The sequence below is a fragment of the Lineus longissimus genome, chromosome 18 (genome assembly GCF_910592395.1).
Source record: "Lineus longissimus chromosome 18, tnLinLong1.2, whole genome shotgun sequence".
Taxonomy (NCBI): domain Eukaryota; kingdom Metazoa; phylum Nemertea; class Pilidiophora; order Heteronemertea; family Lineidae; genus Lineus; species Lineus longissimus.
The window spans coordinates 687,264-703,503 of NC_088325.1; the positions used below are offsets into that span (position 1 = coordinate 687,264).

Genomic DNA, 16,240 nt, shown 5'->3' on the forward strand with positions numbered 1-16,240 from the left:
CGTAGCCTTTTCACGAATGTCGACAGAAATTATCACATTACACGTCCCTCTATTATTCAGTTCCGAAGTGAGGGGTGATTTTAATGGACCTTCTGACTAGGAGTACCTTATACATTAATCGGCATGCAAAGAACTAATCGGCTGGCGAAACATGCCTAATAGCTCAAGACCAATAGTGAAACAAGAGACAGTAGGTCTGTCATTGATCGCGTGACTGACTAATTGTTAAAAAACACCACTTCCTGGCTTTACCGACAGCACAGACATACCTTTTTCTTTGCAAATGATCCTAACCTCTGCTGTCTTTTCAGGGAAACCCTTATACAATTATGGGCATCGTCAGATCCGATGCCGGCGGCTACTACTGCAGCGCTCAAAATGGCGTCAAACCGAACGCCCAGGCAACGGTGACAGTAAAAGTCTTATTCAAACCGGAAATTAAAGCCATAGCTTCTCAGGTTGGCCAAGTATCGGGGAAGAATAAATGGTCAGAACTCAGATGTTCTGTTGCAAGTAAGTTGAAATGTATAGAATACATACGTACGTTTTGTATTTTTCAAAGATCCCTCTCGCCGTTCGACCAAGCTGAAAGCAACTGGCGAGGGAACTCCTATAACCAGTCAGCGTGACCTGTAGTCCATTTCACGAGAAAAAGGCACAGCACTGAATAAACGTTAAATGTCTGAGAACATTGGCCAGTATTTCGTATCAAAGGGCTCTTCAGCGATATAATGTCCGATCTTGGGAAAGTGAGTAGTTTTAGATACCTGCGAGATCCATGTTTTATATGAAATGCAACGTTTTCGTGTCGTTGAAATGCTACCATTCTCGTTCTCGTAACACAATCCGAACCTTTCTATTGCCATTTTCAGGCAATCCGGCAGCGGTCCTCTCGTGGCATTTCGAGACGGAGAGCGGATTAAAGGAGGTGAAAAACACTCCCGGAAAATACGAGATTACGACAGCGAATATTGAGGCATTGCTAGGCGAAAAACAAATACATTTTATACTGAAGATTCTCAATGTATCGGACTCGGATTACGGAAATTATACTTGCAAAGCTGTAAATAGATTCGGTAATGGTGACGATGGAATAACTGTTTTTGGTGAGTGAGTATAAAGGGTGGTCCAAAAACAACGTCCATCTACAGATCTGTAGATTTAAACCCACTGACTATGTAAAGGAGATGAATTTGTTTACACTGATCTGAGCTTGGACCCCCACTAATTCATTTCATCCCTTCCCCCGCCTCTCGGTCACAGTCAGGGCAAGACAACCAGGCTGGGTAATATGGCGCTTAAAATCAGAGGATCACGAACTGTAAACGCATTGGAACCGACCACTAGCATTGAATACCTCCAACAGCTAATATGCGGAGTATTCGGGGAGTGAATACTGGTTAGATAATGCGCCAAGAGACCTGAAATTGAAAACTCATTCGCCTGTTTTCCTCATTCTCCTCCATTTCTTTTCAGAAACGAAAACCTGCCAGGGACCGAGTTGTGAAAACTACAAACCGACTCCCAAGACTGGATGCAGCTCCAACGCTAAACTCTGCGTTCATATTAAAAACAGTGGCTCCACATTTAGTTCCTCTATGGTATTAATTGCGATAGCAGCAGTATTAGCCTTAGTACATACCAATAACCAATGGCACTCTTCCTGATTTGCATAAACTGTCACGTGCACCTTTTTAAAATTCCGATTGGTTGATTGAGGATTGCCTTGCCAAGAAGTTGCCACAGAGGCGAATCATGTTCACTCAGATACATGATGCATGTAAATTTAGAAGACATAATATCACCACGTCGTGCGTGTATCACCGCCGTTTATGTCATGACGTATTTCCAATGAAATATCGGCGATAATATACACGACGTAAAACATGCCTCGCGATGTTAGTACACGTACTTAGTAGCTGGGGATTTGATAGGTTGGATACCCCCGATCCAACCAAGATGGCCGACTCTCTTGAAAGTCCACCGTTCCTGCATACTCATTCATGTATTCGATGTATGGCATGGCCACAGTTGTTCTTACCAACTTGGTAACTAACTTGGCGTTATCTTTAACATGGGGTCCAGTTTACTGAGCTGAATTTAAGGAGATAGCGCCTGGTTAACGAGCTATTTTGGACGAGACATCTGAGTAAGGTTGTACACCCTTACCGGTCAACAATAATTCTGGGTATTTCGAAGCTAGTGCTACTAGACGGTTACAAAACACAACAGTGAGCTTCCGCTATCCCGATCTGTGAACCGCTCCACTGAGAATGACTCACTTATGCGTATAACGTCATCAGTATTTGGGCATGTTTTCTCGATCTCGGAACAGGAATCCGTTAAACAGGCCTCAGTACAATATTGCTTTCAATTCACTCTTTCACGTAAAGTCAGCTTAAGACAATACATAGGTGTTTGGCAAACCAAAATAACTTGGTGACGACGTCAAAGGCGCCTTCGAAACATAATCATCCGACAGTTGCAAGCACAAGATCCCTGTCGCTGATGCCCGTTTTCACAGTTCCGATTACGGGAATGGGAACTGAAACCATTCTCGGTGGAGCGTTTCTCGGACGGGAGAGCGAATCATTACCGGGACATTGCTCAATCTACGGGCATTAACTTTGAAGATTTCTTTAGGGGTTTTGTACATCTTCTTGTTAAGTAAACTTCAATAAACGTTAGAGTTTTTTACTCCAAAGAGCTGTCAACTTACAGTAAAATTGGTTAGCTTTGTAAACTTCTGTAGATATTTGTGTCTGGTTATTTTCCGCCCCATCAACATTCATATCCCGTGCAGCAAAATAAACGGAGCTTTATTTTCTAAGCAGCGCTATGTTCAAAGCTGCAAACTCACTGGCAGACGATCATGACAGTTGCGTTGGACGTCATCTGGGCATTGCTGTTCAAAACAGGTTTAGTCACTAACGCTGGTGTCAACTGAACTGGGCGTTATCCCCCTCAGTAAGGTCCATTAGACCTTATGCCAAGTCAAGTTAACATCATAGTTGTAACAAAACTTGTTTCGATCAACGAGGCCATGTACTCATCATTATTTCTTGTTGTGACGTCATGACATTTTCATGTTGGCGTGAAGTCATTTTGTCAAGAAATCATCTGCTGCGACTAATTCCTCCTTCAATGTCCGGAATATTTTCTGGTATGGGAAATGTACCTTAATTCGGTAGAAGTGGCAAAATCGCCCTGCTTTGGGATGTGTGTATAGTGGAAGGGGGTTAAGAAGGTACTGGTAAAGAGAAAAAATGGAAGGCGTAATTATTTTTAATGGAGCGTTGTTATGTGTGTGTTAGGGGGGGGGGGGTCTCGATATTTACCGGCTTGAGAAACTAATGCAAAGTAGCTGTGCTTCTGTACAGAAGGAATATAAATTTATTGAAAGACTGGTATCGATTAGTTAATAGCTGCTGCATATACTAGTAGTGACATAAAGCTTTGCCAGGTTTTATACAAGAAGTAATGGGACACCCTGTAGGCGTATGTTTCTCGAATAGAACATCGGTTGTGCCATTACTCGTGTAAATTCAAGAGATTTGTTTAAACTGCTTACGTTTGTAGCGCGAACACGTAATAAAAGTACATTTTACACTCGTTTGCAAGAATATACCTTAAACTATAGGGTGTCTCAAAAATGAGTGTTTTCATATCAAATTCATAATCTTTGGACGTATTGCAATGTTGTTCCTCTATGTTCACTGCTTCCACGAGCACTAGTTTGAACTTTCAGCTTTCCTGCCCCATCTTTTTTGTGACACCCTATAGTAGCGTGCACGATGTGTATGTACAGCGAGGTTCAATGAACTTTGCGTGGAGACACTTCACAAATTGTACATAATTTATGAAAATTTATGTCATTGTTTCTAGAGCTTAGGTCGTTCGCGTTGACTAGTACCTCATATCCTTTGTAAGCGTGACTTAAAGCTGAACTGCCGGAGAAAAACCGCCCGAGGCGACTGCGTCAAGGAAAGTCAGTGTGTCGGATGAACATCCAGATCCAGTCCCCGAGCGACTGACATATTTACTGCCCAGTTCAGCTTTAAGGGCCGTTTGTGTTTACTGCGCGTCCATGTGCCACAAGCAAATAGAAATAAACATCGCCGCCGTACACTAACAAAACATGTCAACGTGACTTAATCCTTATGTATGTGTTTATAGGTGTGCAATACAGCAATGGTGAAATTTACAAAATTGATGAATCTCAACATCAATATTTCTATTAAAATGAACGGCCTAGGCCAAAGAGTTGATGTAACTTGCTGAATTAGTTCCGTCGACCTGACAAAAGGTGGCGCATTGTGGAAGTCAATTACACTGTCGTAATATTTGTATGTCTGCGAACATTTTTTACATCATACGTATCGATGAAGACCTTCTTCGACCATGTGTTATAAATGCATCAATTCCATCATTTGCGGTACCAAAATAATAAAAAAAGGATAGCAGTACCGGTCCCTTTGAAGATATTATTTGATTCTGTAAACTACCACATTTTCGCACCTCTCTTTTTTTGAGATTCGCCGAATTTAAAAAAAAAATAAAGTACTTTTCTTCATTTTGGGGGATTACAAAAACAAAGTACATGTACATGTACATGTATTGTGTTTAGAGCTGAGAATCCAATTGGACATTATAAGCACTACCAAATTGATCTTATTCGCGAAATTAGCCAAAACAACAAGCGCGCGCAAATTTGGCGGTTCGCCGTATTGTACTGATAGTAGTAAAGCTGACAGGTCATATATACCCGCACGTAGGCCGAAGCCGAGCACTCGGGAATGTTCGTAACGTGCAATATGACCTTCTTCCGAATACAGCCACTATCCCCGGGGCACAACCGAAAACGAGGTCATCTCTGCAGGTACATGGTTCAGTTCGAGTGACAGCTTCGGGATCACCTGGGAGGATTTAGACCTGTCAGCTATATCTCAAAGTGAATAAGTGGCTTGTGGAGACATGGCACTATGCATTTTTGTAATAAAATGAAACCTTCCAAAATAATATAACTGTAAATAAAACAATTGTTCTTGCTTCTTTTTAAATCAAAGTCAAGTTGCACGCAGGAGTGCGTTTGATGTGTTCATGATTCCATGGGGAAGAGAACGGGTGGATGTAATTTGTTTCTCAAGATATTCTCCCCCCCCCCTCCGTCTCGATACCCCTCGCAAGGGTCTGTCCTCTGATATCCGGACCCGTCGTCTGACCCCTCATATCTGGATCAATAGCACATCCATGGTCCAAGGACTCACGAGGACAGCCACAGTCTGTCGGAATCTGCAGACACCGTATTGCCTGACCCCCCTCATATCTGGACGTCCTCATTCTCGATAACTCCCCTTACCTTTTATAGTTACGTTGTGTAAAGAAAGAAAGACGTTTCCGATGGCTTCTTAAGACTGGGTGACCCTTTCTGACAGCGTAAGAATACTCCGGGGTCTCCGATTTCCCCCTTCATCATGTTACAAACTGATTTGATGAATCTGCTGCGCATACTACTGGGAAGTGTGACTCTCATATTATTTTATTCTGTCTATGGTATAGATTAGATTTAATCCATCCATGATATTTCTGACATCTCGAATGAGTGGGTCCGCAACCATAGCCGTAAAAACCATAACCATAGCCGTAAAAAATAGACAAAATATGATACAAAAACAATATTTCAAACTTAGAACAATATAATCCAGCTGCTGCCTTACTTCATAAAAATTAATCGTATTTTATTGGATGAGTTTTAATTAAGATTTGATAAAGTTATTACAATAACAACCACTGGTATTGACAAGTATTTATTGCATACATTTATTTGGTATAAATGAGCATTCTGTTTTGTCTTGGTCACCAGCTGAGAGAAGACGATCCCAACCAACCCCAGTCGAAGAGAGTCCTATTTTGTTCTCAGAGATATCCAGATCGACCATGGCAGTCAAAATGTCTGTATTGCTTTCAACTTTCGTCATTTTCAATATAGGTAAGCTACATATACAATGCATAACCAAATCCCACTTTTTGTTGATTTGGTCAGAGGAAAATCTTCACGAAGTTTGCCATTTATATGACCTTCTCACGAAGACAAGGCCCGCCATTCAAAAGGGATATGGCAACCAATTCCTTACAATCTCCTTGCACACCTCTGGCAAACGCTCCTTAACCTCTGCCAGAGGTCCTCAGCGAATAGAGAGTGAGAATTCTCTATGACTCAAACGGTGAAACAAACCAGCCTAAATGCTGCATGCCAATAATATTCTTCTTGGTTTATCAGGTGTCTTGTGCATTCCAGCAGCAAACCAGACGACGTCAAGTGGCAATGTTGGTAAGTTTGAACCATTACTACCATGCAGACGGAAACCAAATTTGAAGCCTAGTTTACGCAATCCCAGTCGGAGGATCCTTTCGCCCAGGATATTTCCCTTTCACCTTTCCTTTCCCTTTCCCGTTATCGAATAACAGAATTGGGGATTGTATTCCCGACCAAAATCCAGTCATGACTTAATTTTTCACGGTTTTCAGTGTTTCGACCACTGTTTAGGAGCTTAGTACGGCCTGTAATCACGCTGTCTCAATTTGCTAAAAGACTGCAGTAAATTAAATGTGAAAACGACCCAGCCCGGGCAGGGTGCGATGATAAGCCGCGAGTCCGACGCCCCGGACTCTGCCTCGTCTCGTCTATCGGCGCCTCGCAAGGAGGATACCGCGGTGACGTCACGGCTTTTCCAAGATGGCGCTGCATATTGTAAACAAACTCGATCCACGGCCAAATCAAATAAAGTTAGATTTTTCGCATCAAATCAGAGTTATTAGTACTTTTCTGCTATGAAATAAGTCTTCAGACAATAAGTTATCATTTGAATAATGAAAAGTGCTGTTTTGATGGGGGAAAATAGGGTTTTTAGAACCAAATAACCTGGCACCGATCTTCCAAAATTAGCGATGGTTTCAAAACAGTCTCCCAGATATGGGGCAATCTTTTCATCTATACTATAATGCGCGTTGTGGCCGCTATTTAGGAGGTAATTTTTGTTTCAAAATTGGGCCTTGGAAATGCGTCGAATTCTTGCAACCTTTGGCTTCGGAGGTCTGGATCATACGTAAGAGTGTCACTGAGGGTGTCATACGTCGAATATCTTCGTGGTTTTAGAATAAATAACAACTTCGAATATCTTCGTGGTTTTAGAATAAATAACAACTTTTCAGAGAGCACGTCGACTGGAGAGCTCCGCTCATTCTCAAAAGCATACACAAACTTCACGCATATTCTCCCTGCCACATCAGTATCAGCTTCCAGCACGTATGTAGTGCTATACAACCTGGTTCATGGTGCAGGGTATTAGCAGGGAGATTAATGATTAGCCTGTTCTATTTTAGTTCTATTCGAGAATCACTGACCTGAGTGATAAGGCAAATTCTGCAGAGTGGCCTACCGGAACATGCAGTCAGGGTATCAATAAACAGTTATGCCAGGATGGACAAAATATGTACAGTGGCCAGCGCTTGCTCTTTGTTTTATTCTTTACTGATTGATGTTGTCAGTTTGAATTGCGTTCTGCATCTCTCCATGCGCCTGGCTTTGGTCCGACAGTGGCATTGGGTACGGGAGTGGGTAGGTGATATGCCTAATATGTGAGGCCCTTATTTGGAACAGGACCTGCTGTCACTGGTCTCAATGCATTGTGCAAAATAGCGTACTCCAATAGAAATTTAATGTAGCTAAATCATCGTGCCCATTTAACTAATGTATATTACATTTCAACTTTGCCCGCTCCATGGGTATATGCTAGTTATCATAATGGGATTTGGAGGCATGTTTACAGATTTTACAAGTTCGAGACCTGTAGGACCTAAAACTCGCATAGATCCCCATAGATCCCCTCTATTTGTCGAGTTAGCGCCCCTGTAAGATCATGCATTTTCGGACACTAGAACGAAATCTTCCTGCGGATATCGCCGTTTCGGTGATGATTTAAGGAGAAATTGACTGTTCTTAGAGTTGTATGGGACAGAAATGAGTTCATACTTCATGAATACATGAATATATCATGATATGGGCGGGCTTCTAAGTCAAAACAATAACAAACTCAACTGCATCTCTACCGTGTATCGCGTAGTGCATTGCCTAGTGTATTTCGTAGTGTATTTTAGCGGAGACATTATTTCCGCACTTTGGCCACGCCAAACGTCTTTTTTATTTGTGGAAGTTCTGCTCTGTAAATTTTATTCTACACAGGAAGAATCCATACTAGGTATTGCAATATTTCATGTCTATTGGTGTTTTTGTGTACAGGAGCGCACCAGACAGTGAGACGTGGAGATGTGTTCAGCGCTGGTGCTGTCAGTAGACTGATTCTGATTGGCCATAGCGAGCAGTAATATGGGTCGTGATCACGTGATATGACGTCACAATAGACATTACGATGCCATGTTCGTCTCGTCTTTTTCAGTTGATATACCTGGTTTCAGTCACGGGCAAGGAAGATGCAAAGAGACGTCGTACTGTTACCTCCGTTTTCCTGGCATATTCTCAAGAGCAGTTTGCACTTTTCAAGACTGCTATAAACTTTGTGGTGAAAACAACTGCAACGCTTTTGAATATTATAAGATTCCCGCCGAGTTGGGTGGAGGATACTACTGTACGATCATTCCATTCGTCAGCTCCAGACCACAACAATACTGTCAAGGCAGGCTGTGGAACGACACAAGGCGATTAACACCTATCGTCACTTACAGACGGACCGGTAAGTCGAAAGTAAGGCTGTTTATTACACATCAATACGATATGATACGATCGAGCTCTCCCCTGACTGTGCCATCTTTGAATGATAAGATTTTGCAGCGAGTGCATTGGCAGCAATTTATAAGTGCCACCCAAAAATAAAGTTTCTAGTCATTACGACTTTTTTTCTTTCAAAATAACGACTTTGTATCCTTGTGGATTGGTAGCCCATTAACAAAGCTTTTCCTGGTGCCTTTTTTCCAGTGCCTTTTTTACCTAGTGCCTTTTTTTCCTAGTGCCTTTTTTTCCTAGTGCCTTTTTTTCCTAGTGCCTTTTTTACCTAGTGCCTTTTTTTCCAGTGCCTTTTTTCCGTACCTTTTTTTCCAGTGCCTTTTTTCCAGTGCCTTTTTTTCCAGTGCCTTTATTACCTACATTCGTTTTACACACACAGGTAACGGCAGCGACTCTACGTCGTTCTCGACAACGGCATCGGGAGGTTGTGGTAACAGGAGCCTGACGCCCAGCCAATCCATGGACATTCTCGCAGTTCATTGTCATTGTTGTGTTGCACAGTATTGGGCCGACCAAGAGTACAAGAACAGAGTGGACGATCTGTCCAAAGTCGAAGAACAGATCCGCGTCCTGAATGAATCTAAGAATGCACCTGATGAAACACCGAGTACTCCTTTCGTGAAAAGTTTGTCAGCGATGTCAATGAGACCCAAAGGCAAAGACGATGACACATTGTCCGTCAATATCACTAATAATTTCGTGATTGAACCCATTTTACCTCACCCGGCAAAGGGAACATGTCTCAAAACCTTATACACTGAGAAAAAGAAAGCTGTAGTTGCAGCAAGACAGGTTATCCAGCGAATGGTAACAGTCTGTAAGTACCAGTGTTTCGATGTTAAAATTTAAATAAGAAGTATTTTTTCACCAAAACATTTCTAAATAGTTTCTACTGACAATTGCAACTTTGAAGTGACATTTAATGAGTATTTGCCAAACTGTCCTACGAAAAATTTAAGTTTTTTAATAATGGGGTCAGCATACACTTTATTGTTGTGAGGTGGGTGATCAATACACATGTACATACTTGTATATTGTTGTGAGGTAATTGGTCAACATACACTATATTGTTGTGAGGTAATTGGTCAACATACACTATATTGTTGTGAGGTAATTGGTCAACATACACTATATTGTTGTGAGGTAATTGGTCAACATACACTATATTGTTGTGAGGTAATTGGTCAACATACACTATATTGTTGTGAGGTAATTGGTCAACATATACGGAATGTCAATATACATAATTTCAAGGTGCACCAAAAAACGAGTTGTTCATTCTTCTTTAAGAATTCTCGGTATTATGAGTGATGGGTGGTGGAAGTGAAAACCAGAGGTCCAGTCTTCCGCAACACCGTCCGGTTATGATAATTATGTATTCTTCATGAAGCCAAATAAATCTGTCTGACAACTCGAATTTTGTCATTTTTACTTAATGTCTCACATTTCCCCCCGAACTAACCCTATGAATTTCAAGGATACTCTAACTTTATAATGTTGGGTATCAACTAAAAACAGACCAATTCTATAAGTAGGTGACTACTTCATGCTATTTTTGTTGCGATTAAGTATAAATTTCACACCACATGCGATTTTTGCGTCGTGTTGATGCAGAGCAGCAGAGATTCTTCAATCTTTTCGTGCAGTCAACCCCTCCTCTGTTGGGAATCCTGGTCACGACCCTAGTCATTGATCAGCAGCGATTGTAGTCATTCAACTTGCCGACTGGACACCTCGGTCGACTTCGATTGGTCACCCGAGGAGTAGCAAGGGCGGATTTATCTGCAAGTGGACCTGACTTCATTTTTCAACGTACTAAGTGTTTAGTCTAGGGCTCGGGGATGTTACGCCACAATTAAGTTGACGCAAAGTTTGAACGCCCACACCCACTTCTAACGGTTTTGAATCGAAGAGAGAATCAAGGGAAGCGTAAGGGTACCGACATGCATTTTCAATATTATGTTGTTCTCACAACAAAAGTGCTTAAACATAACCACTATATACGTATCAAATTGTTCATAAAGAACTCAACCATTTCCAGAAACAATTCGCAACTTATTTTGGTAGAGATATCCACTTCAGTTGGAATTGGTTTGCAATCCACCCGGCCAACCCTCGGACTTTGTTGGAGCAGTGAGGGTTGGTCGAGCGGGGTAGCACCATGGTAACTAAACTGTGCCGCTTTACGGCTTGCTGAGTTCGGAAACCCGGGTAGATTTTGCACTTTGATTGCTAGTCGTGACATTCACGTACAACTCGAGTGCTGATAATGTTTTTCTGACAGATCTGGCCAAAGGTACTTGGTGACTACTTCATGCTATTTTTGCCACGATTAAGTATGAATAGCATTCCGCGAAGTTACTATTTATAGCCCACAAGGTCATTTGCATAAGATATTGATGACGTTTTAGTCACGTGACAGTCGGACATCATCGACACTTATTTCTACGCATTTGAGCTTATTTCAAAGTCAATTATCTTTGACCCTGCATTGTTTTTAGCATGAATGATACCATAGAGTCAGAGAGAGAAATATTCAGAACAATTATGTAGTATTTCCAACACTCGGACATGTGCCAGATTGAATCTAACTGCCCTAGTTAGAAAGCCTTAATCCATTACGAAACCGCATGTTTGTCCGACATTGCCTGTAATTCAGCGATGGGGAAAGGGCAGCAGCTGCAGTGACGTCATCTTCGCGGAATGCTATTTCACACCACATGAATTTCACACCAATATAAACTGTAATACATGTATATTGTTACACTGGCCGCCCTGGGCTGCTGGTGTCATAGTTGACTGTGTTTAGTAGACATCATGACGAGAGCATTGGTTAGGCCTACCCTAAGGATAATGTGGCGTTGTGCAACACCACTGTCTTTCGGTCGATGTGAAAGACACTTCAGTCGACCCAAACACTTAGGCAATCAATGAAGGCCAATTACAGGAATTGCAAATAATATGGCACAATTCTACTCTCTATTACTGATTATGACGGGCATTGTGATGCAAACACCAGCGACCTAAATAGACCATTATTCAATAGAGTGAGAGTTGTCGAAATGAGGAACTAGGTCGACGGACTTGTCTTGATACAAAAGGTTTCTCGCCTCAGTCTGCGTCCACTGACAATCAGGGCATCGTATGCACGTGGGCCTGCACTGTGTGACCATGCACACGTCCACTACATTGCCTGATCGCGATCGTTGATTGATTTTCCAATTGTCAATTATTTAGTATTCAGGCCTGTCTTGTCGAGTATTAACACAGATCGGATAGGAGTTGAAGCATACACTACATACAGCTTTAAATAGCTGGTGGTTTGGGGAATATAATCAGCGTTGTCGGCTTACACTATATAAACTAGTTGAGCTTTTGGCTTCACCAAGTTTGTAAAGGTAAGTAAATTGCGCTGTCAATCCTTTGCATGTCTACTTCATGCCATCCTCATACTGAGCGGGCTTTCAGCGGCATTGCCTCCGTAGCCCTCGCCTGTGTCGTCTGGAAGCTGATCAATGTCAATACATTGATGGTCAAGATGGTCACCCAGAGCTTTAGGGCCTTTCATCTGGAAATTGCGAGGTTTTGTGCTAATGCTAGGGGATAACTGACCCTTATGGTGTTCGAGAATCACATTTTGTAGGCCGAGGCGAATGCCTCACGTGAATGCCTGACATCGTATTCGCTGTGTTGAAATCTAACGTCGTAGGCAACGCTACGTCATGGAGGTCATGTACTTCGTTCAGAGTTGGTATTTGCACAGAAACTGCTGTCCACATCCCCATACACTCTTGTGCTAATCATTTTTCCGCTTTTCAGTCTCCAAGTATGTCGTATTTTGATCCTAACACTCCAGACATCGTGCTGAAGAGCTTATTCATGAAGTACGACACGGATGGAAGTGGAGGGCTCGGGGCTGACGAGCTCAAAGTCCTTCTGAAAGACGACTTTGGGCTCACGGAGGACCAGGCCAAAACATACGCCCTGGTCCTCGACAAGGACGGCAACAAAAACGTCACATTTGATGAGTTCGCAGCCTGGTTACGTAGCGGAGAAAGATTTCAGACAATACACGACAAGACCCGGTATTTCTACCTGAAGAAAGCTGTGGAATTGTTCAATAAATTTGATGCTGACGGGAGTCATACGCTGGATCACGAGGAGTTCAGACAAGTCTTGGCGAGCACGGAGGCCAAGTCGGTGAATGTGGAAGAGGCTTTGAAGGCACTTGATAGTGATGGAAACGGGCGTATCTCGTTCCCCGAATTTCTCAAGTGGCTCAATTGGGTGCCAGCGGCTACCTTTGAGTAAACGATAGGCTATAACAAACGTATCCTGTATGAAACATTAAAGGGCTACTGTAGGTAAATGGACGCTGGTGTGAACTAGGGGATCAAATTGGCTGATGCTGATATGTTTACTCAATGCGATACTGAGTATAGAAATAAGTGGTGATCGCTTTGGGAGACTCGGACTGTATAGATGATAGGCGAAGCTTGGATGAGATACTAGCAATCTCCCCCTTGGTGATAATGAATAATTACCATCATTGAAGTAGGATACTTCCATGTGTGATGTTTCCACTCTTCAGAGGAGCGATCACTTTAAATAAAGTTCTTTATGAGCGAAGTTTACTCTTTCGATTTGGGGAGTAAGTCGTCTTATAAATTTGATTGCTTCGGCTCAAGTGTGTGTCGAGGTCACTTCCAAAAACCCATGGTGCATTTGAACTAACAAAGAGCATCAAGGGCCTATTTTGCTTATTAAACGTTCATAGCTTCTTAAAGAGTCGTTGTTACTTCTTTGCAGTGGCTTACCTACACATATGTCCAGTGCCCCCCCCCCCCCCCCCCCCCCAAACACCGATGACCCAAATAAGGCGTTTGGATGAAAATCTTCCTTCAGAAACGACGAGACCAAGAATCACCCTTCAAAAATCCTGTGTATGGAGTGAATTCTTTTCATTATCTGTTACCAGATGGCGCCTCGATCGCTCGCCAGCGATTCACGAAGCGAAATGTTTTCCCTCATTTGGGAATTCATTTTTTTACCATTTTAAAAAGCGATGGCCGCTCTAGCTGTATATTGTATGGAAACAATACGATATGAAGATCAACTTAAAGCGGTGGTCTAATGGTATACGTCTCATCTTTATATCAAACAATTGTAACAGACTGAATTCCAAAATTCTGCCGTCATCAATACCACTTTGCCCGACTTAAAGTATCCCTCCGCACAATGGCGCGATGATAATCCTATTAAACTGCGGCTAGCCGTTTAGTACTCTTACAGAAGAGGTGGGCAGATTAAAGGGCACATTCCGCATGCAAAAATGTACACAATATGGTCTGTACATTTTTGAGGTGACTTAATTTTAGATTTAGTGGCAGTTCTTTCCAAAAATTAAGTCCATTTTCAGAATAAAAGATTAAGATGGTCGTGAACTGGATTATACTCTAAATCTGTTGAGCGTGTTCTTCCCCTCAATCACCGCTTATCCCTAACATTTATCACCTGCTTTCTGCAGTGTCATTTCGTTTATGAAAACATGTTTTTGAAAAGTATGAAGTTAAAGACCCCTTTTCCAAAATATCTCAGTACATGACCTCGAGTCATACCGTACGCTTTTGAAGTAAATCTTATTAATTGTGAGTTCATTCAGTGCGTCTTCGATGAGACTCCGCTTTGCACCAGCATTTTAATGGCAACAACTCGAGTGAATTTCAACTTTTACACCAACTTCGGTGGTACATTTTCACCATTAGACTGCATAGCGGGTCGTCCTCATGTACATAGCCCGTTTGAAAACACATGTCTTTCGAACCGTTCGTGCATACTTTCCAAACGCTAATGGTAATTAATGAGGTCAGTCATCACGAAACTAACGATATTTACTACACAACTCGTCCACAAAATAATATGAGATTGTTGTCATGGTTTTACAGCAAGACGGCGCTCTGACCAGTAAGCGTTCCGTCCAATAAATAAGTAATGATATATACTAATCCTAATTGTTGCGTTGTTATCTGAATATTATTGTAAACAAAGCTCATTCTATGCTTCGAAGGCAAAAACAAATGAAAAATACACACATCAACAAGTAAACTTCGGTTGGAATGGCCCAAATCAACAACTTCGATTTATCCCCAAATCACCACAAGGTCAGAACATTTTCACAAGTTATCAAACGTGTAATTCAATTGGCCATAAGCTGCTGAAGTAGGTACAGATTGTGAAGCCTGATTGGCTAAGACCTTGCGTCAACAGGTGGTTTTCTCACGGTGTGATCGGCGGCCGTGACGCGAGTACTCGATGACCTGCGGGTAAGCCAAGGCACGAGGAGGGTTGACTTTGAAATGCCTGTCGCGGGCAGACTACCGGCCAGTGCATTTCCTCATCCTGTTCGTTCCTCCTCTAAGGGAGGGACGTGGCCGGTAAACTGCTGCGTCCCGAGTGTAGTCCAGCGCAGGGAAGACAAGTTGTTCATCTTGTCAGATCAGCCTCCTTTGAAGTGCTACCCTATTATCTAACTCATTTGTGTCGCATCGGGCTAACCAGATACGAGTCAAAGACCTCGTCTTATCAAAGTCGAATTTCCCGCTCATTAATGGGTGACAATGAAATGGTTGATCTTTGGTGGTCTACCCTGGGGCCGCCCTTAATGATGTCTGGAGGAGACTTTGGACGATAATGGTTTGAGACTTGCGAGGCACTGGCGTCACTGCCGGGAACCCCGATAGACAAGCCCAGAGGGACTTGGCCTTCGTGATGCATTCCCAGAAACATAACCAGGAATGATTCTTCAACACGTTTTCATACACATTGCCATTGGTTTCTACGGCCCATTTATCCGTCAAACAAATTAGGTGGTCGTGGGGTGTTAACGGTGTGTGTGCGTGGGGGCAGGCAGAGACTTCTGTAATCCAAGTGCAGGCCCGTAGCTAGCTTTCTGGTAGAGGAGGGGAAGCCATCCCCTATGTTGGTACTTTTGAGGCAAAAATATGGTTTTCAGTGTCTTCCTTCACCTCAAGCAACCCTGCTCTCAGCCCGGCATGGTTGGCGGGTAAAAATGTTATGATTTACTCAAACAACCATTCCACTTTTTCAATTAAAATTGATATATTTCATTAAATTGGTGTTACTTTTATCAGTAAAACAAATCCATAAATACTCGTGAGAATCACCCAGCCACCAAACTCACAAGTTTCAAATAAATAAAAACAGTAAATTTGTTTTCAAGCCCACGGCTCTTCTTCATTGTGCGTCAATTTGCAGGAAAAAAACATGGCGGCTTAATTTCAGGCCCGCAGCGAATGTGTCATTTCATAGGCTAAATTAACCGCCAAATCCTCCCATATCACAGACAATATGCGTTTAAAGAATTTAAAAATTCGCTCTACTTTCATTAAAACTGGATTCATAAAATCTGAACCGACAATT

The 16,240-nt window shown here is 42.3% G+C and overlaps 2 protein-coding genes across 3 annotated transcripts in view; both read left to right on the forward strand.

The window, feature by feature from the left end:
* LOC135502062 (protein amalgam-like) overlaps nt 1-5,019 on the forward strand; it is a 37,240-nt gene extending 32,221 nt beyond the window's left edge. For both annotated transcript variants that reach the window (XM_064794545.1, XM_064794546.1), the window contains 3 exons: nt 312-513; nt 873-1,106; nt 1,477-5,019. In XM_064794545.1, the coding sequence (XP_064650615.1) occupies nt 312-513; nt 873-1,106; nt 1,477-1,667 (627 nt within the window). In that variant the 3' untranslated portion in view covers nt 1,668-5,019. The remainder of the gene's footprint in view (nt 1-311; nt 514-872; nt 1,107-1,476) is intronic.
* Nucleotides 5,020-11,870: 6,851 nt separating this feature from the next.
* On the forward strand, nt 11,871-13,586 carry LOC135502397 (squidulin-like). The gene is made up of 2 exons (XM_064795203.1): nt 11,871-12,198; nt 12,620-13,586. The coding sequence occupies exon 2, from the start codon at nt 12,629-12,631 to the stop codon at nt 13,109-13,111; it is 483 nt and encodes a 160-aa protein (XP_064651273.1). The 5' UTR covers nt 11,871-12,198; nt 12,620-12,628; the 3' UTR covers nt 13,112-13,586.
* The last annotated feature ends 2,654 nt before the right edge of the window (nt 13,587-16,240 follow it).